Consider the following 25860-nt stretch of genomic DNA (forward strand, 5'->3'; position numbering starts at 1 on the left):
AATGATGAATAAAAGGTAAACCTGCTATGTGAATCAAACAGCAGAGAAACAGAAGCAAATGTGCTCTCAGGCCCTTAAAGGGGAATTTCACCGATTTTTCAAAGTTTCTGCATAATTAAATAAAGATTTAAAGTCATTCGCCATGGTTTGACATGAAATGCTCCATTTTAAAGCAACACAGAACTGTTCACAGTTGCAGGACATCTACAGTGTTTAATGCCTCTAGAAGTTGACGTGTATGAGTATCCTACCTGACGCCCAATACAGCATTTTACAATATCACTTAAATAGGTTTTTTTAAAATTGATTCATAGTGGAGAGAAACTTGCAGAGCATTATGAGGCACAATAGTGAACAAAAGAATCTCCATGAAGGATTTAAGTGGTTAATCTGACCAAATACACTGAAGCCACTGGACGTTTAACTAGAGAAAAAAACGTGCATTGGCATTTCAACATTTGGGATTTGTATGTGCATTTTTTTGAAGGCCAACATCACAACTTTTTTTTTTTTTTAAATACAAAAAGTTTAATTTCCACCATTAATAAAACAAACTAAAATTATTTCACACAAAGAACATACCTGAAAAAAATAGTCATAATGTGCTCTGCAAATGTAATTAGCTCCCTCTAGTGGAGGAATCTAAACTTGCAAATACATTACATAGCAAGGTGTGAAAGAATGGTTGCCCTGGGTGCAGTTATGTACAAAACATTTGAAGTTTGCCGTCTTCTCCTTCTTATTGGGTCTGACTGCTGTACTCGTGTGGTTCTAATGCTCACTGATTGTAAGCTCTCCGAGTTGAAAGCTGTTTAGCTTTTGTAGCCTTTATCAGTCACGATCTTGTTGATTCAGTTGGTTTTTGTCCCAGTCAGTGAGTGCTGAGTTGTGTGTCATGGCGCATGTGTTTAGGTTAAACTAGTCGGTAATGATGAGCTCGTCGCAGCCCCAGTCTTCGTAGCTTCCGTCGGGCAGATATCTGCGGATGATGATGGGGATCTTCCTGCTCCTGCCATTAAAAGTACAGTGAGTTCAGAGTTCTCATGAGATTTAAACATGAAAATGTATCAGTTAAGAGAAGCTAATTTGCTTTCCAAAAATTCTACAGATCTTTGTGACTAACTGCTGCACAGTGGCAGGCGTATTAACAAGAGGAGGCCAAGAAAGCAATTGTGATATGTAATGTGATATGTTCTTTATTGGTGCTACTAGAGAAATTTGTCATTTTGGTGCCTAACTATGGGCATTCTTCCAGTCAGCCTGAAATTTGAGGCTGTGACCTTCTGGTTGCTGACCAACCTCTCCTACCACTAAGCAAAGCATATTACAACACAATCACAACAGCGAGTATTATTGATATTATTATTTTTCTTTAAATATTATTATTATTATTATTATTATTATTATTATTATACTACACTCTGAATTTAGCAGAGGCAGTTATTATACATTATGTATAAATACATTATGTATACTTTATGTACATGTTTTTAGGAAAATTATTTTTTGTTTTTACTGAATGTAGACACTGGAGACGGTTATTATTATTGTTATTACTCTATAGATGCAACAAAGGTGGTTATTACTACTGTTGTTATCAATGTGTGGAGGCAGCAGAAGCAGTAAAACATACTTGAGCTCCTTCATGGCGATTTGCAGTGGGTCTGTTTCTCCTTCCAACTCAACCATCACCGGCGCACACATCCTGCGGGACAGGCAGTGATGTTATTTAGCTATTATCTTAAGTCCAAAATCAATGCTATATTAACTATGCATACATCTAGAAAAACTAATTTATGTGTACAATGTTCACCTGTACATTTCTTAACCTCAGCAATGACTCTCTCAAGTTATAGTGTGTACATTTTCTACTGCTATCCTAGCACACATTAGTAAAACTGTTTCCTACTGCATTCCACTTTTAGCTACTTCAAATATGTACAGTACTGTGCAAAGTTTTAGGTCACCTGAGCAAATAAAATTTAAAAAGCTATTTTCTTGGTCAAAATATTTATTTTAGAAAGAAACCACATATTAAATAAATGAAAATAACATTAATACAATAATATGCAATGTAAAATGTAATTAAATTACAAATGTCAATGTGTTCTTTCCACACCTCTATATTAAGTAAATGTGCCTAAGTGCCTAAAACTATTACACCGTACTGTAAACATTATTTTGTTTTTTCTGTTGGAACTGCAACTGAAAAATATTTACTCATTTAGAACTTGATGGCAGCAACGCATCTCAAAAAAGTTGGGACAGGGTCATGTCTATCATTGTGTAGTATCCCTTCTGGGAAGTGAGGAGACCAATTGCTGAAGTTTTGGGAGAGAAATGTTGTCCCATTATTATCTGATGTAGGATTCTAGCTGCTCAACTGTCCTGGGTCTTCTTTGCCAGATTTTTCGTTTCATGATGTGCCAAATGTTTTCTTTTGGTGAAAGGTCTGGACTGCAGGCAGGCCAGTTCAGCACCTGGACTCTTCTTCTGCAAAGCCATGCCGCTGTGATTGATGCCGTATGTGGTTTAATATTGTCTTGCTGAAATATGTAAGGTCTTCCCTGGAAGAGACGTTGTCTGGATGGGAGTATATGTTGTTCTAAAACCTCTATATACTGTTCAGCATTGATAGTTCCTTTCCAGATGTGTAAGCTGCCCACGCCATAGGCACTAATGCAACTCCACACCATCAGAGATGCAGGCTTATGAACTGTGCACTGATGATAAGCTGGATGGTCCCTCTCCTCTTGAGTCCACAGGACATGACGTCCATGGCTTCCAAAAAGAATTTAAACTTTTGATTCATCTGATCACAGAACAGTTTTCTATTTTGGCTCAGTCCATTTTAAATGAACTTTGGCCCAGAGAAGATGTGGCTTCTTCTCTGCACGATACAGCTTTAACCTGCATTTGTGGATTGAATGGTGAACTGTGTTCACAGACAGTGATTTCTGGAAGTGTTCCTGAGTCCATGCTGTGATTTCCAGTACAGAATCATGCCTGTTTTCAATACAGCGAGGGCCCAAAGATCATGAGCATCCAATATTGACCGTCGGCCTTGTCCCTTGCGTACAGGGATTTCTCCAGACTCTCTGAATCTTTTGATGATATTGTGTACTGTAGATGGTGGGATATCCAAAGTCTTCACAATTTTACATTGAGGAACATTTTTCTGACATTGTTCCAAAATGTTTGGACGCAGTTTTTCACAGATTGGTGAACCTCTGCTCAACTTTGCTTCTGAGAGACTCTGCCTCTAAAATGCTCTTTTTATACCCAGTCATGTGAGTTAGTTTTTTTTGCTCCTTCAGCTGTTTTTTTTTTTTTATTAGTACCACTTACTCTGCCAGCCTTTTGTCGCCCCTGTCCCAACTTTTTTTGAGATGCGTTGCTGCCATCGAGTTCTAAATAAGTTCATGTTTTTAATGAAATGGTAAAATGTCTCACTTTCAAAATCTAATATGTGTTCTATGTTCTATTGTGAATAAAATATGGGTCTATGAGATTTGCTAAATCATTGCATTTTTTTAAAATTTACATTTATTTACATTTTACACAGCGTCCCAACTTTTTGGTATTGGGTTGTAAGAATCTTACAACTGTGGCATGAATACACCAAACAGCTTGACCCAAACTACCATATCTTTTAAAAAAAGAAAATCTTAAATCCAAAAAGTGTTTTTAGAGTCTGTGTATGTGTGCATGTGTGAGTGTATACTCACGCGATCTGCAGTGCGCGAGTACCCAGTACTCTCGCTCTCTCATATTTAGTCATGTATGGGGTGGTAATTCTCTTCTGGTTCGCCTGCTGTCCTTCTCCAGCGGGGAGAATCTGCACGTTCTCTTGGTCCTCCTACATACATACATACACACATACACATATACATATACATACATACACACACACACCTCTTAACCATCACGAAATGTGACCTTGAGGTTTCATAGCTCTGCACATTTTAGTGTTTTTATCTTTAATTTGATTACACCTAACTCAATTCACTGGCTAATTATCAAACCATTTTCACCACTAATAACTTTTGTTTCAGTGATCAGGAACAGTCGATGATGAACTCGAATTAGAGTTACAGCACGGAGCTCTTACATCTTCAACATTCTCCAAGTCATCCAGCCCTTCGTCCTCTTCAACATCATCAAAATCTCCATCATCAAAGCTGGAAGAGAGACAGAAGAAGATTACATTAAAGCAACCCTGCAAATCTAAACTACACTAAAGACACAAACCCACACTGCTCAGTTTCCTTTACAAGTCCACCAGGCTGACGGAACTGATCAATCAACATAGACATGAAAAAAGTTTATAAAAAAAAACTGAACTCCCTGACTGAACTCTTGAGTTAAGACTCTAATGGTTAAAACCTACACACCATCGCTCAAAGGTTTGGAATCCCCTGGAATCCCCAAAAGTTATAAATCATTCTATGTAAATAATTTAAGCAATGTAGATTTCAATGTTGCAAGCTGTATGCCAAAAGTAAACCGAAAGTGAACCGAAAATAGGTTATTAAATACAAATAAAATTGTTTATTTACAAAAAACTTGACAGTTTCCCTGGCTTGAGATCTGATCTCCACTATATGATCAACTCTGGATATCAATTTTATTATAATTTCAATTCAACCTATTTAATTTACGCTTTAGCCTACAGCTTTATTAGTCTTTAAGGAATCGTCTACAGCTCTATTCATCATTCTAGACACATTTAACATTATCTTCATTCTGATTTTCAGGTTCCTTGTGTCAGAAATTCTATAAAACCTATGAGATTGTCCAGGATTAACATATTAGAATCATTTTAAACAGCTGTCTGCAACCAAACCGGATTTACATTATTGAAAAGTGATTCTAAAGAGTCTACTGGGAGTATTTTTATTTGGACTAGTCTAGTTTATTTAATTCTACATAACCTACTGATTAAAACCCCTTTGCTGTTGTTTATGGCTGCTTTAGTTAAATGAACACCTTTAACAGGTCTCTCTCTGTTGAGTTTGTAGCTTTATTGATTCGGTGATGTTCAGGTCGCTGTAGAAAACAGAGACCATGCTGAAGGTTTAAAATAAAGGTAGTAATTCTGATTATTGTGATTATTAGTCTTGTTATTCAGTCACTGTGAAGATTTCGACGCTATTAAACAGAACAATCGCGCTTCATTTACAGACAGAAAACGACCTACTTGTCCTCGTTGTCAGACATGCTGCTGTTCCTGTAGTGTCACCGACTCAAAAGAAGAAAGGATAATAAACCAAACTGGTGTAAAATAAACTAAATTATTCAACACTTTATAAAGCCACACCGCGAGAAACGCTCCCCTCGCCTCGCTCGGTGTTCACTTTTAATATTTCCGTGCAGAAACACGGTCAGCACATCTAACGGACCCCTGTTCCCTTTTCTTCTTCTGGTGGATTTACAGACTGAGAACCAACAGGAGAGGAGCTCACCGCCACCTACAGCCCTACAGAGGAACAGGACAGATAATAAACCGAAATGGAGAAGTTTCTCTGTTAAAGAGAAACATGCCGACCCCGAGTTCTTTACATTGAGGATGATAATTCATCTCAAAACTATTCTAAAACAGTGTCCCTCTACATCAGACAGCGTGTTCACAATCATTACCTGTAATATCGTTCTGTGAAGAGGCTTTTAGAGGCATTAAACTCTGCAGACGTCTGGTTCCTATCACCACCACTGTGAACCCTGTGAACCACTCTGGATGACCTTGTTTACATCTTAGCCATTTAAATATGTAAGGATTTTGAAAATTAGACGGAATCCCTGTTTAAATGGAAATCCCAACTATTTTTCAAAAGTTGTCTCTGTTCTAACTAAGTCAGAATTGTTCACAGCAGAATTAGTTTTCTTTTCTAATATGTTCTTCCATACTTAGCCTTGGTACGGCTCTGTACCCAGCCTTACAACACTGCTTGTATTTTTGGTCCATAGTTCTTTTATCAGAATAAAAAGGATAACTTAACTAATTAATCAATCAGTAGCTCGGTCTCTTGCTTCTAACAAAATGTGCTTATTGGTCATTTAATAATGAACTGAGTTCTTGGTAATGCTCATATCTCTATTACTATTATTTACTGAATCCACAAACAGTAACATTAAGGAGAAATCCTTTTATTATTACCAAATGCATGCTTTGATGTGAATGGTGACTTTAATTTGTAAACATAGGACCACTGTATGATTCCTCTGAACTCAGCTTCAGAGAGATACTGTAATTTACACTAAAGGTGACCTGCAGTGTTTTTATTCAAATTCTTTGTCTTACTGACAGAAAATCATAGTCTTTTCCACAGTGCAGATTTCAGACTAATTTCTCCACATTTCCACAGATCTCCACGTCATTATTGCTCAGTAACAGTTCAGTGCTCAGCTCAGGCTGATGGAGCTGCTCCTTTTCTCCTTCCTGTTAGAGCCTCGAGCTTTCAGCGCCTTCAACATCTTCAGCGCTCGTAGGGGCTTCAGGTTACCCCCAAAACTCAACAGCTGGGGTTTGACGTGTCTGTAGAAGTCTGGAGAGACAGAGAGAGAATGTGGTTTTAAACTAAACTCAATTGCTGTGTCATTTAAAAATCACACCACTAGATGTCACTGTAACTGAGGTTTAACTTTTTTTTTTAACTGAAGTTTAGGGCAAATATGATATGAAGCATCTCCTCATCTCAGATATTTTAATATATACTTAGCCCAGTACTGTGATGTTGTGTAGGCGTCAGGCAGGTTTTAATTAATGACAACATAAAAACAAACCATTGGAGGCTGTGTTACTTTGGAGACAAAATTGAAGCAGAGGCTAAAAATATGCCATGAGCACGACTGTAAAATTTTTTGCTATTTTCTATTCTTAAAATAATCATCAAAACTATGTAATAACACATATGGAATTATACAGTCACAAAAAAGTGCTATGCAAAACCAAACTGTCTTCTATTTTAGAGAGTTCAGTAGTCCCTCTTTGCCTTGATGCAGCTTTACACACTATTGGCGTTCTCTCAAGCAGCTTCATGAGGAGCCAAATGAGATGCCCGTGTCAAACACTGCTTAGAGGGGAGTTTTCCTGATTTTCAAAATCAGTGCATGATTCAATTGTTAAGAAAGTGTAAACAAAGTAATTCAGAGTGGTTTGATGTAAAATGATTTATTGTAGAGAAACTTTTAGAAACAACTTTTAGAATGTAGCCATTTTATTTACTGTCCAAAACAAACCTACATGTCTTCGCAAACCTACATGTCTTCTGAGTTTTCATATGTAGTATTGATAGAGGTAAAATAGTGGTATATAGTGGTAATAGTGTTTCTTTGGGGACCTGCATATCGCTGTTGTCAGATGAAAACATTGCATCTCCAAAAAGATAACTTTACAGGAGAAGGACAAAACCTACTTTACTTTTAATGTATATATATATATATATATATATATATATATATAGAAAGAGAGAGAGAGAGAGAGAGAGAGAGAGAGAGAAAATGTAAAGGACAACAAATTTTAAATTATGTCAAAAACTGAAAAATTACACAAATGGAGATACGAGGTTTTCTTCCAGCAACAGCAATATAACCTTCTCAGTAAAACAATGTCCCAGACATTAGGCAGTGTATTCATAACCATTTTATGTAATAACTTGCCGTGATGGAGCTTTAATGGCATTAAACTCTTCAGATGTCTGGTTCCTGTCACCACCGCTGTGAACACTCCTGACTCTATGAGTTTAACTAGTACTGACCTTTTCACACCAAACCACTCTAAATGACTTATTTATATTTTAACCATTTACACACACACACACACACAGACATTTTCTAAACTGCTGATCCTTCTGGGTCGTGGGGGGGCCTGGAGCCTACCCAGCGGTCATTGGGCGGAAGGCAGGATACACCCTGGACGGTCACTTTAACTATTTAATTATATAGAAATTTTGAAAATTTGGTCGAATACTCTTGGCATATATAAGTGAGACAAATATATAACAGCAAAAGCACTGAAACATTGCAGTGTGGGCATGTAAAAAAATCTCTCACCTCTCTTTTTGATCACAGCATCCAGCAAATCATCCTTCTCCTGCTCCCTAACACACACACACACAACAACAACAGCAGCAACAATAATAAAACATCAAAATACCACAGTCTATGATTTTATTCACACATCAATTTGGGGATTTGGGCCAACGCAGATATTTGATATTTTTCATGTATTTACCTGTTGAAACTGGGACTACATCTACCTGGACTAGCATCACAGAGAAATATTACAAATGCAGCAAAATTAATAAAACGCAGTCATTTTAGCACATAACTTCATTTAAATAGCACTTTTCATACAATACAGTTCAAAGTGCTTCACATCAAGAAAATATAAACCTGATTATTGATCTGCACAGCGCTGTAATATATGTGTGTTGGCTACACTTGAAAGTGTAGACTGTAGTCTACACTTTCAAGCCGTGTACAACATGCAGACCTACTTCAAGGGCTCATGGTTTAAATGTGTGCATTTGGTACAGACTTGTGCAATGTGCAGACTCTCCATGTACCACACCTGGTGTATCGGGCGTACTCTTTATATAAATGAGCTAACTGGCTGTTCTACATTGGTTCATTTCAGATCGCAATCATTATGCAGCTCAATGAGAGGTTGAATTAATAAACAAATCCCCTGGAATACGGGATAAGAGGTCACACCCCTCTGTTCACCAAAATTAGAAATGAGACACGGCCCTCGATTAGCCTTGTGATGATGTTTCTGACCTCTGTCTGTCTTTCTCCTGGCTGCTGATGATGTCATCACGCTGCTCAATGATGGCCACAAGCTCAAAGGTCAGCTTCTGCTCACTGATCTCATCATCCCGAGTCCACTCTCGCTCTAACACATGCACACAAACAGAGGAGTGATGAGAAGAGTGGGGGACAGATGAAATCAACACTCCACTACTGGGTAACTCAAATTTACCCAGTCTCCCCCTCTTACCCCATGTCAAATGTGTTAAATCAGCCACCATACATGTCAATATAAGTGGCTAATTAACTGAAATGTGATTTGTTAAAATGATAGTTTGGGGTGCAAAATGCATGTCTAAATCAACACGCAGTTGCCTTAAACCATGTTGAGTTCATAAATAATCTCAAATAGACATGAATACACATTATATGGCAAGCTTTTATCTATGAACATGCTTCAAGATCACTGCTACTACTGTTTATATCTTCATATTTGGGAAGAGAAGAGTCAGAAAAGACAAGGAACTGCTCATGATATAAAGCATGCCACCTCATCTGTTAAGCATGGTGTAGATAGTGTTATGGCGTAAGCATGTATGGCTGCCAATAGTACTGGTTCCCTTGTATTTAATGATCATTTGACTGCTGACAAAAGCATCAGGATGAATTCTGAAGTGCATAGGGCTATATTATCTGCATAGATATAGCCAAATGCTTTAAAACCCAAAACTTCACTGTGCAGATGGGCAATAACCCAAAACATACTGTAAAAGCTATCATTTAGATGTAAATACCCTCAAGTTAAAGCTCAAAGTCTGAACTTTTTGTTTAATTTCAACTCCAATATGCTGTGGTAGTCAGCAAAAATAACAATACTTTGTTGACGGGGGGACATTTCTTAGAGGAATGTCTGCTAAATCATCAGAAAACTTAGCAATGCTCCTTGGCAGTTATTTCCAATCATACAAGACCAGACCCCATTTTTTGTGAATGGGGAGAGAGCCAAGTTAACATTAAACATATATGAAATCACTAGTAGGTAGTAGTAAATACTGCTAAAATAGCTTGCAGCATTTGGCTTAAATAGAGCACAAAAAACCTATTTATTTATTTATAAAGTACTCTGTACTGTGGTGTAACTGTTATTGGCATAGTGACTGGTTTATGCATGACTGGACAAAATTGTGTGTGTGTTGTTACCTGGTTTGTTGAGGAGGCTTCTGAGTTGGAACTCCACATCTGCCTGCTTCTGCTCCAACTCCTGCTGCTTCAAACTGTAACACACCAATAATCACAGAAACCATTTTTTCTGTGACAATCTTATGAATGAACCACAGGGCAGCTTTGTACTGACGTGAGTATGTGTGTGTGTATGTGTGTACTTACATATGTACTAGTTCAGCATCTCTACGCACCAGCGTGTGTTTCTCGTGTATGAGGGTGAACCAATCCACCAACAGCTCCTCCTCCTGCTTACCTACATCACATATTTATAAACTGAATTTATTAACTTATACAGGAGAAATACATTTTCTAACTTTAGAGCTCATTAGTACATTATACACATTACAGTTGAAGAATAAGAGAAGCAGTGACTTTTCCACATCCTCTATTACAAATATACACACACACACAAACTCCAATTATTATCATTCATAAAAATTACTACTAAATGAAAACTAGCAGTGAAAAAGAATTTGTTAAGTGTAATAAAAATGAATGTAATACAATCACAAAAATAACTTAAAAACTAAATAGTATTAATTAAAAAGTATATAGTAGAATAAGTAGTACTACAAAATGGTATTACACAGAAATAGTGATAAAGATGTGGATTCCTTCTATAGTAAATCCTTAATACTCAAGAGATGGAGAAGACTTTGAGTAAAACTCCAGCTCAGCTGAACATAGTTTAGCACCTTAATTTAGCACCAAGAAACTCATCAGAAAGAAACAATATCCAAATCCAAGTGGAAATTACAGCTCGGTTTCTGACAAAATATTCACTATAATACTAAAAAGTAAAAGATTAAAAACTCAACAAAAATTAAGCACAGTAAAATGGACTAAAATTAAACCGAAATGTCTAGTTAAGGACACAATGTGTTGCTTTGAGAGTGTACAGTGGCACCATCCTCTCTGCTCCTCATTTTTTGTTAAAGTAAAATAGTATGAGCCATCTTGAAGCCTGAATTGGTTCATACTTACTTCTCTTTTGAGTGCCATCGGAGGCTTCCAGGGTAAAACCAAATTGGTACATTAAAAGATATATTAGATATATTTTTATTACATAAATGTAATGTAGAGAGAACATGGTCCCATTTCAATACATTTTTTATATGATCTCTCCCATTTCAACTCACCACAAAGTCACACCTGCATTACATAAGTGGCCACTTGTGACAGAGGTGAGGAAAGGACAGTGAGGAACGCACTCGCCCTCTGCAGGTTAGCCTGAATTATAAGTGACTAGCCATATAAAATGTTTTTTGAGAAGTGTGAACATAATGTACATAAAATTTGTGAACAGTTGCTTTGTCTTGCTATAAACTTGGTGTAGAGCTGTAGTTTAGTGCCTTTTCTTTTGTTGTTGAAGCTGTATTAGCAGTCATGTACAACAGTTGGAGTTTGTAACCCAGCAAGCCCAGATAATTGAATGTTATGGTTTTGTATTATTAAGTACTTTATTGTTAGGGCTTATAAACAGCTTTATCTACCATTATTTTGGGGTTTGAAAAGGGAAATGCATCAAGTCACACTAGGTCTTCACCAACATCTTCCTAAGTTTTTTCTTAAATTTGTTCTTAAAAAAAGGCCCTTAGAAGTTCTTAAACAACAGGATTGTTCACACCTTCATGCTCTTGATTGTGCGTAAAGTATGTTCTTACTTAAGAACAAATCCCAAATAAGTAAACACTGGTGAAGGTCAGAATCTCCATAAAATTGCATAAGTGGGTTTTAAGAACATATTTCTCTTTAAGAATGCTTGGTGAATGAGACCCATTGATATCTGGGTTCTACTGCTTCATCCTGTCCCTCTAAAGACTCATTTAACACACTGCACTAGAGCTAAAACTTAGTGGAACAGCCCTTTAGATGGCATCAGAATTCACCCCAAGGGGAAACAGTGCTTTATTAAAAATGTTAAATAAATGCTGAAATGGGCAGCTTGAATCTGACCTGGTGCGCACTTGTGAATCTTCTTCTCCAGCTCCTGTCCTTGCCTCTCCAGCTCCTGCAGTCTGTCCTCCAGCACCCCCTGCTGCCTCTGCAGCTCCTCTTCAAGCATATAACCGTCTGCCTGAACCTGATACATAGCATGGTTTACTGCATTTAAATAAATACAAACACACCTTAATGAAACCTCACAGAGCATAAAGACTAGTGTTTTATCCAGTCTGAGGCAAACTTCGGATATCAAATTCTAACTCAAAATGTCTTGGCTGATCGACAACATTTAAGGTAAGGGATGAAATGTGTCGATGTGATTTTGTGATTGGTAAACCATTTCTTTAAGGGACTTTGTTTCATTGTAATAAAGTGTCGATAAAACCTGTCTTTTTTCTCTGAAAGAGACCAGTCTGTCCTGTTGTGCGCTTTACTTTTGAACCTGGGCTACATTTGTTGGAAAATCTGCCTAATCTGACAACACATTCACACACAGTAACATCTGTAAGGTCCTGTACAGCAGTGTTTCCCTTCCCTGATCCCGGAGAACATTTATGGATTGGTCTTACACGCTCTCAGAAATAGTGGTATGGAACTGTCACTGGGGCAGTACACCTCTTGTCACTGGGGTGGGACCCTCAAGGGTACACCTCAGTACCTTTAGTCAAGGAACATAATTGTACCATAATCCATTGAAATGATATTTTTTAAGATGTACTGACTGACGGTACAAATACAAACTTTTCACTTGGGAAAAACAGATTCACAACTGGACCTTAAATAACTGTTGTACCTTTGAGGGAACATTTACATTGTTTGTACCTTGATGAACGAGAAATGTACCTGCACAGAACCTTTATTTCTAACAGTGTAGCTCAGTGCACCTCAAAATCATCATTCCTACATCCTCCTTTGATCCACAAATTGACCACTATCTTTAAGCATGTAAAGCTTTATAGCATAGTCAGACCCACTTCCTGCCCTTTTCCTATTTAACCCATTATACCAAATACAAGCCTGCAAAACAGAGCCCTCAATGAATCGAAGTGAACAGAGCTAAGTGGCTAAAATTGTAAAATATATTTCTAGTTAGTCATGCAAGAGCATCTCTTAATTTTAGAAAAGCACAAGAGCATATTACAAATAAAAAAATAAAATCAATAAAAAAAATAATTTCAGTTTTTAAATCTTCCATTGCTGATTGTTTGGGAAGCTGCTCAGCTGTTTGGCTGAGTAAAGTGGTTCTCACCAGTTGACTTCATCAAATCATCATCAAAAAAAGGACACTAGGTGAGGTCCATTTACCTTTAGTGCAGGGGTTAGCAATATGCGGCTCCGGAGCCGCCTACAGCTCTTTTACTGCCCTGTTGCTGCTCCACAGCAGAATTAGATTTTTAGATAAAAATAAAATTATTCTCCTTTGCAGTAAAATAAAGATAAGAAAGATAGAATAAATGAAAGATAAGAAAGATAACAATAAATGACCTTGACGTTTCCATCAATCCCCCCAAGTGACCGCTAGGATAGGCTCCAGCACCCCTCTGCGACCCTGAAGGATAAGTGGTTTCAGAAAATGTGTGTGTGTGTGTATGTGACACAGAAGGTTGCTGTGCAGACTGCTGATCACCACAGCAATGCAGACAAGAATCTCACTGAACTAGTAGCTAAAGAAAAGGCAAAGAGAAAGATTTAAGATGAACATCGATAATTTGGAGACGACTGAACTTATTTGCGTTTATAAGCACTCAGCTGGTTTCCTGATACGTTTAATCTGCAACAAGAAACTGTCTAACGCTAACAGGTTGTGAAGCTGAAGTCAGCTTCTCGTTCAAATTTTCCTGTTCCATCTCAAATGGCACAGCAGTTACATTCTGGCACCATTTAAGGTGGAACGGAAAAATTTGAACAAGAAGCTGGTGAATGAGAAGTTGACTTCAGCCGTAAAAAGTGGAACTTTGAGAGACATTCTAGAAGAAACTATTCTACATTTGCTTAAAAGTTTCTTGCCGGACATGCGAGAAAACGACTACAGCTGAGCTAAAGCTTAAAGCAGAGCAAAGTAAGTCTGCATTTCCTATATATTATATTTTTAGCCTATGCCAGTACATTAGCACGTACTGAGACAGATTTACAGCCAAGATGGTAAAATGGACATAAAATGTTGTAGCTCCCAAGGTGATTTGATTTTTACTGAAAGGACAAAATGGCTCTTCTTAACATTTGGGTTGCCGACCCCTGCTTTAGTGTCTTGCTTCTTTTTGCATAGTGGCAAGAGTGAAGAAACCTGTTAGCAGCACTTATACTGGCTCTTAATTGTTATGCAGCCTATTTACAATAAAAATAAAAATGTCACAAAAACTGTTGTTATTGTCTTTATTGATGAGGAATTGTCACTTGTGTTTTCAGAAAATACATGTCTTACCTTCCTTCTAATGAGTGGGAAGCCATGGCCTGGGGCACTAGTTTGGGTGCTGCTGGGAGCTGTAGTACATCTGTGACTGAAAGAGTCCACTGGCGGCGCTTTAAGGTTGAAAGGGTTTTCTTTACAACTCTTCTGCTAATGAGACATTGGATACACATGAGTGAATATATAAAGCAGCATATATAGTAACAGCCTAATGATTTTCCTCTAACAAATTTTATACATTAACACTATATATGTCAATATATTTGGCTAATAAATTGAAATGTGATTTGTTAAAGTGATCACTTGCCCCAAACCATGCTGAGTTGTTAAGTAATCTCTAATAGACTTGTCTATGTAGTTTCTGGCACTGTTTAGCATTCTTTTAGCTATAAACATGGACAAATGTACACTGCATAGCTAAAACAGCAGTAGCAGTCATCTTTAAGCTTGAATGCCATCATGAAGAAACTACATGACATGGTCTGAAGGAAGTGTGTGATGATTTAAACATGCAGTTTGCACCACACTATTTGGTAGGCATAAGCTTCTATTACTGGTTAGCTACATTAGCCTTGTAGCTGTACGTCAAATCTAAAGACAAAAAGTGAAAAAGTGTGAACTGCTTTTTGTTGCTAGCTAACGTCAAAATCATTAGCTGCGTTCCAAAACCTAGGCTGCAGCCGAGGTAGGCTGCATTTCTCAGCTCCTAGATCATAGCAGGCTGTTCCAAAGTGAAGGACCCTTCGTATACAGCCTAGAAATGCAGCCTACGTTCTGAGTGATCTCGAGGTACATCAGATGTATCCTTCCAAGCCTTCGGTTATCCACAGTTCTCTGCGCATGAACAATGCAAACGAGAAAAAAACAGCACACAAAGGGGGGAAACAAAGCCGTTGAAGCAGAGCTTGTTTTAAACTGTAAGTTGTTCACATACTTGAATTTGTTTTCATTACCTTATAAAGTGTAAAATCACTGATTAATTAAAGCATTCGTCCATATATCGTATTTTATTTAGAAGTATTTGTACATATGTAGTTTATCGTACTACATAAGAACATCTCTTCCATTTCGGTGAAGAAATGAAAAAGCAACAAACACAATGCAACGGGCTCCATTTTCTCTCACCAGTTCCCTCACAAGTTTCGCGCCACTCTGGCGACGTCACCACGCAGCCTCATTAGGACTGTTCCATTTGTGTGGCCAATCGGCTACTAAGGAGGAGTCTCCATAGGACAGTCCTACTGAGGACCCGCACTACCTCGGCTGCAGCCAGCCTAGGCTTCGGAACGCAGCTTGTGTGTTTCCTTAAAATGTTAAGTTCATAATGTGTACATTGTTCAAATTTAAGAACAAATGTGTGCTCACCTTTGTTTCAGTAGGTGGTGGTGGTTGTAATGATGATGATGATGATGAAGATGAACTTCTTTCCTCACAAGAGGATGTCTGTGGCAGTAGACAGCTTGCTTTCACTCGATTGGCTAGGAGATGTGATGAGGTGGGACTATTAGTGACACAAGGCTTGTGATTGGAAGATGCTAACTCAGGACTAGACTGAGGGAGGCTGTGTTGTTGAGCTTGGTTTGTTTTTAGCCTTTCACTGGCTGCTAAGTGCGAACTGGATGCTATTTCTGACTGTTGTAAAACAACTGCTGATTCTAATTTAGCCTCTGCTGGGTCATATGTCTCTGGAGCTAAATTAGGAACACTTGGTAAACTAGCATTCTCAGGGAAACCTGAAACAGTAGGGCAGCTGCATGCCTGGGATACGTTAGCCACACAGCTAAACTCTGCTACACTGCTAACATCAGCCACACTGCACTCAGTCTGAGCAGAGCAGGGTTTGGCCTCACTGAGGGAGTCTGCTAAACATGAACTTCTTTCATTCAGAGTACAAAGTTCTAGTTGGGAATCAAGTAAGCTACTGGTTTGGGTTGCAGCACAAACATCTTCAGAAGATACAGCAGCAGCAACTAAGCACAGCACTTCTGAATTAGCAGTTAAACCCTCATCTGGCTTGGAGTCTTCAGAATTACCAGAACTTATCCCTCCATCTTTAGTACTCAGATATCTATTTGTAGACACTTCACAAACATTAGAACTAGCATCTTCACCTAATTTAGGTAGTTCAGAATCAGCAACACTAACATCACCCAATCTAGAAGCTTCTGAATCATTTAGACTAAGGCTGCCTAATCCAGACACTTGAGAATCAACAACACCATCACTGTCTAATCTTGACATCTCTGGAAATTTAACCATTCCAGTGGCACTTTTAGCATTAACTGAAGCAGCATCTGCTAGCTGACTAGCACTACGCCATGACATCCCATCATTTTTGAGGCCTTCATCTTCCTCCTTTTTTTCCTCAAAGGGGTTAAAAGGAGAGGACCAGCGGCGAAGCCACAGCTGGCTGAGGGAGGGGATGGAAGCAGGGTGAGTGGGCAGAGCAGGGGGAGGAACAGGTGGTAGTTTGGCCCAGGGGCCAGGCTGGATTAGTTCCATCCATGGATGATCTCTGGGCTTATAGCTTTTGCTAGAGGCTGGGGTGTGTGTTTATGTGTGTGAGAGGGAGGGAGAGGGTGTGACATCAGTACAAAAGAAATAAAGAGAAAAAAAACAGTGGGGTCAAAATTGTTATATAGTCAAACTGCAAAAGAAAGAAAAACGAATGAAAATGCTAGTTCATTTTATAGTAAACTAAAGAAGCAAACTTCAGACACCAAACATATGTTGTCTGACAGACTGCATTTGGGCTAAATTTTGAGATATCCAGTGTGTGATGATTTTAATGCTATTTGGGTCACGGAATTCTCTAGTAGTAGTCCAGTCAATGCAACTGGGTTTGTATAGGCTTTAACCCTTAGACAAAGTTATTGTTGTTGTTTTGCTAATGCTACTTCTAATTATTTAAATGTAATTATGTACATACATAATAAATTACAATTTGTTACATAATACATAACAATCAGTTTATATCCTACATTGACAGGTCCAAGCCTGCACTTCTGAGTTATCCATCCTGTTCGTTTTCATCAAATAAATGACAAAAACATTGCACACAAAACAAGACTGTACACCCAACTATAACATTTCATCAAATTTATAGTAAAATATTGCATGTTAGCTTGTAGCTAGTGTGTTAGCTTGAGGCTAATATTAGCTTGTGGTTAGAGCACTAGATCAGGACAACATAAAGCACAACTTTTGTTTTACATATTGTACATTTATAATGTTCAAAGCTCTAATAAACTAAAGAACGTGAACACATCAATGCATATTTTTAGCCACTTCTCATTTTTGTTACATTGAAAAATGTGTCAAATTGATACTGTATTACATCAAATCAATTTCTGAATTTTGTGAGTTGTTACACCCCTACAGCTTTTCTATTGCTAAAGAATCCACAGTAAGTACAGAAACCTTACCGCTGTCAGAGGGACAGTGTTTAGCTCTGGAGTGCCGTCTCCTGGGTGGAGGTTTTGGTCGTTCTCCTGCTTCTCTTTCTGAGCATGGAGAGAAACCAGCTCCTCCATCAGTCTGAGAATGACCTGCAGGTTTATCCTTCCATTCTGTTTTTCCTTTCTCTGTGTTCTGCTCTGCTGCAGGATGTGTTTCTCCTGCAGGTTCAGTGCTCGGTGTGTGTGGTAAGCTGTGGGTCTGTAAGGTTTTGGAATGGTGGTTTTGTCTGTAGGAGCAGCAGGGATTTCTGGAGGACATCAGGCCGGTTTCCTCATCTTGTCTGAATGAGTTAGGCTGCAGAACACAACCACATCAGCTACACCTGAAACATACACATGCATCACAATACACGTGTAGCGATTGATGTGCGTAGATATGTGGTATTTACTGACCTTGAGGAGACTAACTCACCATAACACCAGCAGCACGCTTTCATGTCTATATACTTTGTATTTGATTTTGATTTGAATATGACTACAGAGGACAGAGGACCTCACACTCATTCAATCCAGCATTCTTCTTTATGTATTCTGCTTGTTTACATTTTCCAATATTCTTTTTCACCTGCCATCATGCACACTGATATAACTCAATATTATACGGCCTGCTAGCTAGCAAGTAGCTAATACGTGACAACAGTGTAGGAAATACATAAATACATCAAAGCACATTTGAATTTATATAAAAGTATGAAGCTGGGTCTGATGACCATATTAACACCAACAACCATGGTTCAAGTCAAGTCAAGAGATCCTTTGTATGATTATTTTCTTATTATTCCTTCAAGAAAGAACTTTAATCTTTTAGACATGAGGCATTATGAAATAAATGCATTTCTAATGCTATACTTACATATTTTAATATATATATTTTATTACATTTACGAACTGGGTGAAGCAGTGTACGAAATATACGAAATATAAATAAAAACAGCAAGTGGTGATTTGTAAGTTAACTTTGACCTGCATTTAAATAAAATATTTAGTGCTTTACCTCATCAACTTCATTGTTTTTTTTTTTTTTTTTTTTTATATAAATATATGCTCATTCTGAAACTGATACCTACAACATTCCAAAAAAGTGGCACAGGGACAATTTAAAACTTTGGACGTTGTAAAAAAAGGGTCATGAAATAATGCTTGGGTATAAAAAGAGCACCCAGCAAGAGTCTAGTCCTTTATGAACAAGGATGGTTCAAGACTCATCACTTTACCAAACAATGCCTCACTGAATAATCCAGTATAGAACAGTATAAGTTCCTAAACAAGTGATTACAAGCATTTTAGGTACTTCACCCTCTACAGTGATTAATATCATCAAAAGATGATGGATGAATATCACCACATAGGCTTAGGAATACTTTAACAAACCATTGTCAATAAACACTGTTTGTCTTTGCCTCCACAAATACAAGTGAAGACTGTACTATGCAGAGCAGACGTCATAAGCCAACAGTGTCCAGAAAATGTGTACTGTAGTCTGATAAGTCAACCTTTCATAAGATTGAAGTTCATAAGCCAGGGTCTGTCATGGTTGAGAGGGGTGCAAGTTCCTGTGGCATGGGTAACTTGTACATCTGTAAAAGCACTACAAACACCAAAAGATGCATGCATATTTTGAAGCAACACATGTTGCCTTTTAGACCCCATCTTTGTCAGGAATTTCCATGCTTATTTTAACATGACAACACAAAGCCACATTCTCCATGTGCTACGACAGCATAGCTGTGTAATCAGAGTGTAACACAGTGAAACATGTTGCAGGCATCAAATTTAAAATGAGCATATATTTAAAAAATAACAAAGTGGAATTGAGGTTTGTATATTGCTATACTTTTTAACAGCTTTAATTATAGAGTATACTGGGGTGAGGAACCCATTCAAAGCACAGTATACACACACCATTACATCACAGCTATATCTAAAACATACCACGGACTACAATCGCTGAGACGTTATTTTTAAATAAATGTGTTTTACCTGAAACAAGTGCTGAAGGATTTTGAGATACAAGGGTGTTACCTGAAGCAGGTGAGGTGGTCCTGAGCCAGGATTCTCTACATTATCAGCAGAAGAGAGTGGGAGAGAGAGACAGACAGAGAGAGAGAGAGAGCGAGTGTGAGAGAGAGAGAGAGAGAGAGAGGTGAACTGATTCTAGGAAAAAGCTGATGGGGTATGGTGTGGGGAATGTTCACTTGGCACACTTTGAGAGTTGCAGAGAGATTTTTTCCCTTTTTGTCCTTGTCATCATACTAAATTAATCATTGTTTCAAACCTGCCTAGTTTCAATTAGCTACAATAACATAATAAAGCTCGTCCATCCTAGCAACAGTAGCTATGAGAAACCCCATTCATGGTGGCAGAGCTTAGAAAGATCAAATATAGAGAGAAATCTGAAGGTAAAAGTGAAAAGTCCTCTTAAATGTATACTTTACTGTGGACATGAACAGAATTTCAGCTGCTGAACTGACCTGACTCAGTTTTCACTGGTCCGAATAAGGTAAATGTGAATGGAAACTCAGTACTCACCAGTGTGTTGTTCTTGTAGAAGATTAGGTGTAGCAGACTGTAAATGGCGTTTGGAAAGCAGGCAGGCAGTGAACAGTGAACACAGTGGCTCACTCTTCTGTAATTTCACTCAGCCGCTTCATGGTGAAGGTCTTAAAGTCACAAAACTCCCTTTCACAGTACAGGCAGTTCAGATAAAATATTTTTTTCCCCCACTTTCTTTAGCAACTTATAAGCACTAGCTAGTTATTTTACAATTTGCCTAGTGAATATTTTTGATTTAGCTGTATTTTTATTATTAAATTTTATTATTTTTTATTGTTTTCACTTCATGGTATATTTACCCTGATCTGTGTTTATTACAATGGTTTTTGTTTTCATATTATCGCAGTGTGTTGATCTTTTCTTCCACACAAACACTGTATTGTACTTAAACCTGCACGTCAAATGAACGAAAGGTGCTACATTAATAATGTTATGGTTGTTGTCACCAGATTACAATTATCTGAAGTAATCGTAAAGCTGCCCTCAAAGGTCTTCGTTGTTGTTAACTTTCACAATTGCATGTTTATATGACCGCAAACATAACGTGAATTGGGTGCATTTTCATCCTGAAAATAAAGAAAAGTATTTATTGACATGTCATGGATCTTATGAAAACAAAAGCCTGGAGAAGGAAACAAGACTGCTGGAACTCTATTTGGCCACTTTAACATTGTACTGTAATAGTTATATACAACAAACGACAATACATAAGACAATTGTTATCACTGATATTATTATGAATGTTATTAATAAAATTATTAAGGCTGTTGTTCTTGTTTACATCAACAATCATAAAACTGCTTGCTGTAATGTTTGCTTCAGGTTCATGCTAATCTGCCATAAAAAAACATGCAATCATGGAAATGTCAGTGTTTTTTGTGATCATGTCATTATGGGATATAATATTGGGGATATAATATTGTGTTGTTATTACAAAATGTCAATTTATATATATATATATATATATATATATATATATATATATATATATAAATTATATATATATATATAAATTATATATATATATACACACATATATATATATATATATATATATATATTAGGGGTGCAGATTTTGATTCTTAGATGCATCGCGATGTGGACGTGAACGATTCTGAATCAATTCACAAATGTCAAAAATTGATTTTCTAAATATTTAATTCATAACGTAATGTTGACGGAACGCAAAAGGCGGAACTTGGAAGTGGGTAAGTGCAGCACCCGGACAGTCTGTGGCAGTCTCTGCATTAAAAGCCAGGTTAGGTCAGGAGTCACAACACAAATGATAAGAAGAGCCATTTTGTCCTTTCAACAAAAATCAAACCACCTTGGGAGCCACAACATTTTATGTCCAGTATGTGATAACGTCTTAGTATAGGCTAAACAATATAAACGAAAACGCAGATTTACTTTGCTCTGCTTTAAGCTTTAGCTCAGCTACTGCCGCTTTCCTCCCATCTTCGCCAGAAAACTTTTCCTCAGAAGTTGAGCAGCTTATTGTAAAATGTCTCTCAGCGTTCGACTGTTTTACGAGGCTGAAGTCACTTCTTAATCTCCAGTTAGTCCACACACCCGCGTTTGTAGCCGGGAATTTAAAAAAGATGTTCGTGAGCCTGTGTCCAAGACAGGGCAGCTACTGTAAAGAAGGGAGCGGTTCTGACGTTGTTTGAGTGGAACAATTTCTCCGGTCCACATTCAAGAGCTGTGGTTTGGGAGAGAACGCTAACGGCGGAGGCTGATACAACCCAGGCCACTGCACACCTCAGGCTGCATGTGGAGCACCTACGCCGAGTGAAAGAACACAAGTTCTTTGACGCTGAGATTCCACTCTGGCTTTTTGGTAATATTATTAAGCTTTACACTGTTGCATGTCTCCTGACAAACTATGAAAACGGGCCTCTTGTAAAAGCTTGGACAAAGAAGCCAGAATAGCGCTTATACATTACACTGGTTCCCAACCCTTGTCCTGGAGAACCCCCTGTACTGCACGTATTATTAGTGTTTCCCCTGCTTTCAACACACATCATCCAACTAATCAGCTGATTAACAAGTCCTTCATCACTTGAAGTGGGTGTGTTTGGAGCAGGGAAAATACTCAAATTTGTAGGGCAGGGGTCCTGAAGGACCAGGGTTGGGAACCTGTGATGTATTGTGTTTACGTTTAGTCAGCTGATGTTATCCAAAGTGACATCCTCTGCTGGGCTTTTCTGAACATGGAAGAAGTGTTAGCCTCCCACCACCTCCAACCCCAAAAAAGCCTATCAGAGGATGTATATTGTCTTGAAGACAAAATGTAAATCTTATAAATAGCAATTATCTATTTATACTTACATTAAATCTGTTTTATATTGTTCATTATTGAAAACTGATTTATTGTAATAAATTCTATTTAATTATTACTCAGTTTTTTTGGCCTCCTACCTGTCAGTCCTGCTCCCCTACATTTACACAAGAAAACAAAAACACTCCAATGCTAGTCATGTTTCTTTATTATGCTCTTAATCATTTCCTATATAAAATTGTTACATACATACACAAATGACATTTGTACAACAATAATAATAAAACAATGTGTTTAAATTGTATGTGGATACCACTTTGAAATTAGGAAAACTCAAGGCATGTTTAAAATTATGAAATGCAGTGCCTAACAGCAACATTTCACTGATGTTACAGCTGTAATTTACTGAGCTCTAATAAATGCATGAAATGATAAAATACTTTTAATTACTACTATTTACGATAAACAGTAAATGGAATTTGTCATTTTTTACAATTAATTAAGCTTACCTTCAAGTAAGTTCTATCTAAATCTATTTATCGAGGGAAGTACAGAGATAACAATAAACAAAGGAAATGTCAGTTTTTGGGGGAACAGAGGTGGGCTTCAGGTCAGAATAATGTGCAGTCTGGTACAAAAGTGCTGCCACATGGTTGCACAAAGCTGTACCTGCCACACAGATACACTGGCAGCTTTGTTTGTTCATATGCACTAAATGTATAAAGGCTAAAATTCTTGCCAAATCATTATTAATCTCACTTTACTCATTTAAAATAACAAGGAGCACAACTTAACACAATGGAAAAGAAGTGACAACTCAATCTAGTTTCTGTGAATCCCATTGTTTTTACAGATTTTTACACACTAGTATTATTCATAGGGTATCATATGAAATACGAACTAAAGTAACATTAGCCTTTATCAGTATTAGATTCATAGCATTGATATGATTCACAGAAACACAGGACCCTGTCTGTCTCATGAACCAGCCTGCACTGAACCTGCAGGATAACTTTCCCTTACGCACATTAATCTATTACTCTCAGCCCTAATGGTTATCTATCCTGTCTTTGAATCCTTGTTTGAAACTGAGATCGACAATAGCGTTGGGAAAAGTTTTTAGCAGTGACTGACACTCAGACACAGAACGTTAGCAGTATCGCTACACTAGCGTTTGCTAGTACACAAACACTGTAAGGGTTATGATTACATGGCCGGATCCTACCTTCATAAATGTGGATGTAGCTTCAAACAAATTGCTTGAAACCCTTCTCCTTCTTCGTTGCTGGTGTTTGGCATCATGCAACCAACGTCGTTGACCGTAAGTCTGGCCGTTTTGAAGCGACCAAGTGAAAAGCGCCTTAGCCAACGTGCTAGATACGAGCGCCGCAAGTGAAAGAGCTGGCTGACTCGGAATGTGGAACAAAAATCGTGCGTAGTTGCAAACGTCCCGTCTCAAAGATATTTTACTGACACAGCGACCTTCTCTACAACGAGACCAAAACCGAAGTTATAAAATCACTAGAAAACAGGTAGGACGGCTGTAATGCGCTGCGTGGTCATCCATTACCATTGGATCTTATTTCACCGTAACAGCGCATTTTATGAAAGGCAATGTTACATAGTGGTAAACATGTTCCTGTCCCAACTTTGCAACCTGAAATAATATCTGGAGGGCCATTACACAAGCGAGCACAAGTGAGTTAAAATATTTGAAGCACCATGCATAAAAGCACATAAAAACCAAAAAAGTTTTATAGTGACAAAGTACTTACCAAATTATGCTTTGTTAGCCATGTCACAGGCCAAGTGCTTCCATACAGATAATATCCCAGGGTACTGGCCAGATGAGCCCTCAGAACCAAGACAACAAGGTAAGGCCTCTAATGAACAACTGTGTAAATAACTATAAAAATAAACAGGGTAAGTTAATTGAAAATCAAGAAATAAAATAAATAACACACATGATTATATACTTTTTATTTATTTATTGACCAGAGTGATTCAGAATAAAATTTCTTTGCTGAAAAAAGTATATGAGCTAGAGGTTCATATACATTTTCTGACAGACATTTAATACTGGATTAATTAGTTTAATGAAATAATTAAAACAATAAAACAAAATAAGAGTAACAAATAATAAATATTACTGGTACATACCAATTTCCTTTTTCTCAGTGATGTCAAAGGTCCAGTCCTACCAGGGAAGCATTCAGGCTGCTTGGCTGGATGAAACAACACAGCACAGTAAAGTTACTTTTGACTAAAATCCAGTAATAGAACCCCCCATTTGCTAATTATTTATCAGCATGAATAGAGGAATATGATCTGTATTTTTGTTGTTTTCAAACATAAAAATATCCTAATTACACTAAATCCTCCTATATATAACCCTTACCAACACAAATAAAATGTCATCAGCACATATAGTGACTGCATACCTATTTGCTTTCAGTGATGTCACACAGCCAATTTCTCCATCAAGTCCCGCTATAAACCTTCACAGAACAAAGAAAGGTTTCTTTACAGTCATGTAAGTCATTAACATTACAATTAATTGAATTGTTTCTTACCAATACAGTAGTGCATTTTGCTCACTTTATAGATCTTCAGTAAGTGCTGACCATTTTTCCTCCTTCAGCTACTAAAGATAATCAAAGTGCCGGTTTGGAAAAACACCACTGTGACAATGTATCAGCAGGTAAAGTAAAGTAAGATTACAACACTGCACAAATGATGGTGACTTTATAATTGTGGGAATTCTCGCTGATCTGTACCTACTTTTTGCACAACTTGTCAGATTAACCTTTACTTCACTGCAAACAAACACATTTTTTAAATGCCTAATTTGTCATACTTACAAGCAGACCAATACATTTTCCCTGTTTTTATTAGGTAATGCACCTAGAATCTGTCTGTCTACAGGCCGACTAGTACCAGGTCAATGCACACGTAAGTTAAAGTAAAACCTATTCTATAAAATTGTTCTTAATTGTCTTAATTAATAATCACATAGCGACTAGTGAATTACCGTAATGTCGGTGTGTGTCTTTCCAGCAGCTGAGCGGGCCATCTTAGATATGCTGGGGGAACTGCAGGTCCAGGTCCAGCATCTAACTGCAGTTGTTACCCAGAGAGTGCCTTTTTTGGGGAACAACAGCCTGAGACAGACTCCACTGGCACCAGTAAATGCAGGGGAGGATGATGGACTCCCGCTGGAAAGCATCCAGGCCTTGAAAGAC

At 37.7% G+C, this 25860-nt stretch overlaps 2 protein-coding genes and 1 long non-coding RNA gene across 6 annotated transcripts; all 3 read right to left on the reverse strand.

Annotated features, from left to right (window-relative positions):
• Positions 1-483: 483 nt before the first annotated feature.
• Positions 484-5403, reverse strand: polr2f (RNA polymerase II, I and III subunit F). The gene is made up of 5 exons (XM_036565039.1): positions 5201-5403; positions 4112-4181; positions 3729-3859; positions 1634-1705; positions 484-1009 (listed from the first exon to the last, which is right to left on the reverse strand). Exons 1-5 carry the CDS (start codon positions 5218-5220, stop codon positions 919-921), a joined length of 384 nt encoding a protein of 127 aa, XP_036420932.1. The 5' UTR covers positions 5221-5403; the 3' UTR covers positions 484-918.
• Positions 5404-6131: 728 nt separating this feature from the next.
• LOC118804543 (uncharacterized serine-rich protein C215.13-like) lies at positions 6132-20639 on the reverse strand. Of its 4 annotated transcripts, none has more exons than XM_036565037.1 (11): positions 20314-20639; positions 19807-19841; positions 17752-18107; positions 15692-16866; positions 14342-14476; positions 11932-12058; positions 10138-10228; positions 9952-10025; positions 8782-8896; positions 8053-8092; positions 6132-6545 (listed from the first exon to the last, which is right to left on the reverse strand). In XM_036565037.1, the coding sequence occupies exons 3-10, from the start codon at positions 18041-18043 to the stop codon at positions 8065-8067; spliced, it is 2037 nt and encodes a 678-aa protein (XP_036420930.1). In that variant the 5' UTR covers positions 18044-18107; positions 19807-19841; positions 20314-20639; the 3' UTR covers positions 6132-6545; positions 8053-8064. The 4 variants fall into 4 exon arrangements, with proteins under 4 accessions (XP_036420930.1, XP_036420929.1, XP_036420927.1 ...); XM_036565036.1 differs by having other exon boundaries at positions 8053-8099; positions 14342-14473; positions 20314-20631; XM_036565034.1 differs by having other exon boundaries at positions 8053-8099; positions 20314-20631.
• Positions 20640-24334: 3695 nt separating this feature from the next.
• LOC118804548 lies at positions 24335-25479 on the reverse strand. Its single transcript, XR_005006993.1, has 3 exons — positions 25060-25479; positions 24779-24843; positions 24335-24524 (listed from the first exon to the last, which is right to left on the reverse strand). It is a non-coding gene; the product is annotated as an uncharacterized LOC118804548 (long non-coding RNA).
• Between the last annotated feature and the right edge of the window lie 381 nt (positions 25480-25860).

This window comes from Colossoma macropomum, unplaced genomic scaffold, assembly GCF_904425465.1.
Source record: "Colossoma macropomum unplaced genomic scaffold, Colossoma_macropomum, whole genome shotgun sequence".
Taxonomy (NCBI): Eukaryota; Metazoa; Chordata; class Actinopteri; order Characiformes; family Serrasalmidae; genus Colossoma; species Colossoma macropomum.

Excerpts from the sequence above, each read along its gene's own strand:
- polr2f (XM_036565039.1), bottom strand. The coding sequence starts at position 5,220 with ATGTCTGACAACGAGGACAA. Across the intron at positions 3,860-4,111 it reads ACTTGGAGAATGTTGAAGAT|GAGGACCAAGAGAACGTGCA; the intron begins GTAAGAGCTCCG and ends GTATGTATGTAG. Across the intron at positions 1,706-3,728 it reads ACTCGCGCACTGCAGATCGC|GATGTGTGCGCCGGTGATGG; the intron begins GTGAGTATACAC and ends CCTGTCCCGCAG.
- LOC118804543 (XM_036565035.1), bottom strand. The coding sequence starts at position 18,043 with ATGTCCTCCAGAAATCCCTGCTGCTCCTACAGACAAAACCACCATTCC. Across the intron at positions 14,477-15,691 it reads CACCACCTACTGAAACAAAG|CAGAAGAGTTGTAAAGAAAA; the intron begins GTGAGCACACAT and ends ATGTCTCATTAG. Across the intron at positions 8,897-9,951 it reads AAGCCTCCTCAACAAACCAG|AGCGAGAGTGGACTCGGGAT; the intron begins GTAACAACACAC and ends TGCATGTGTTAG.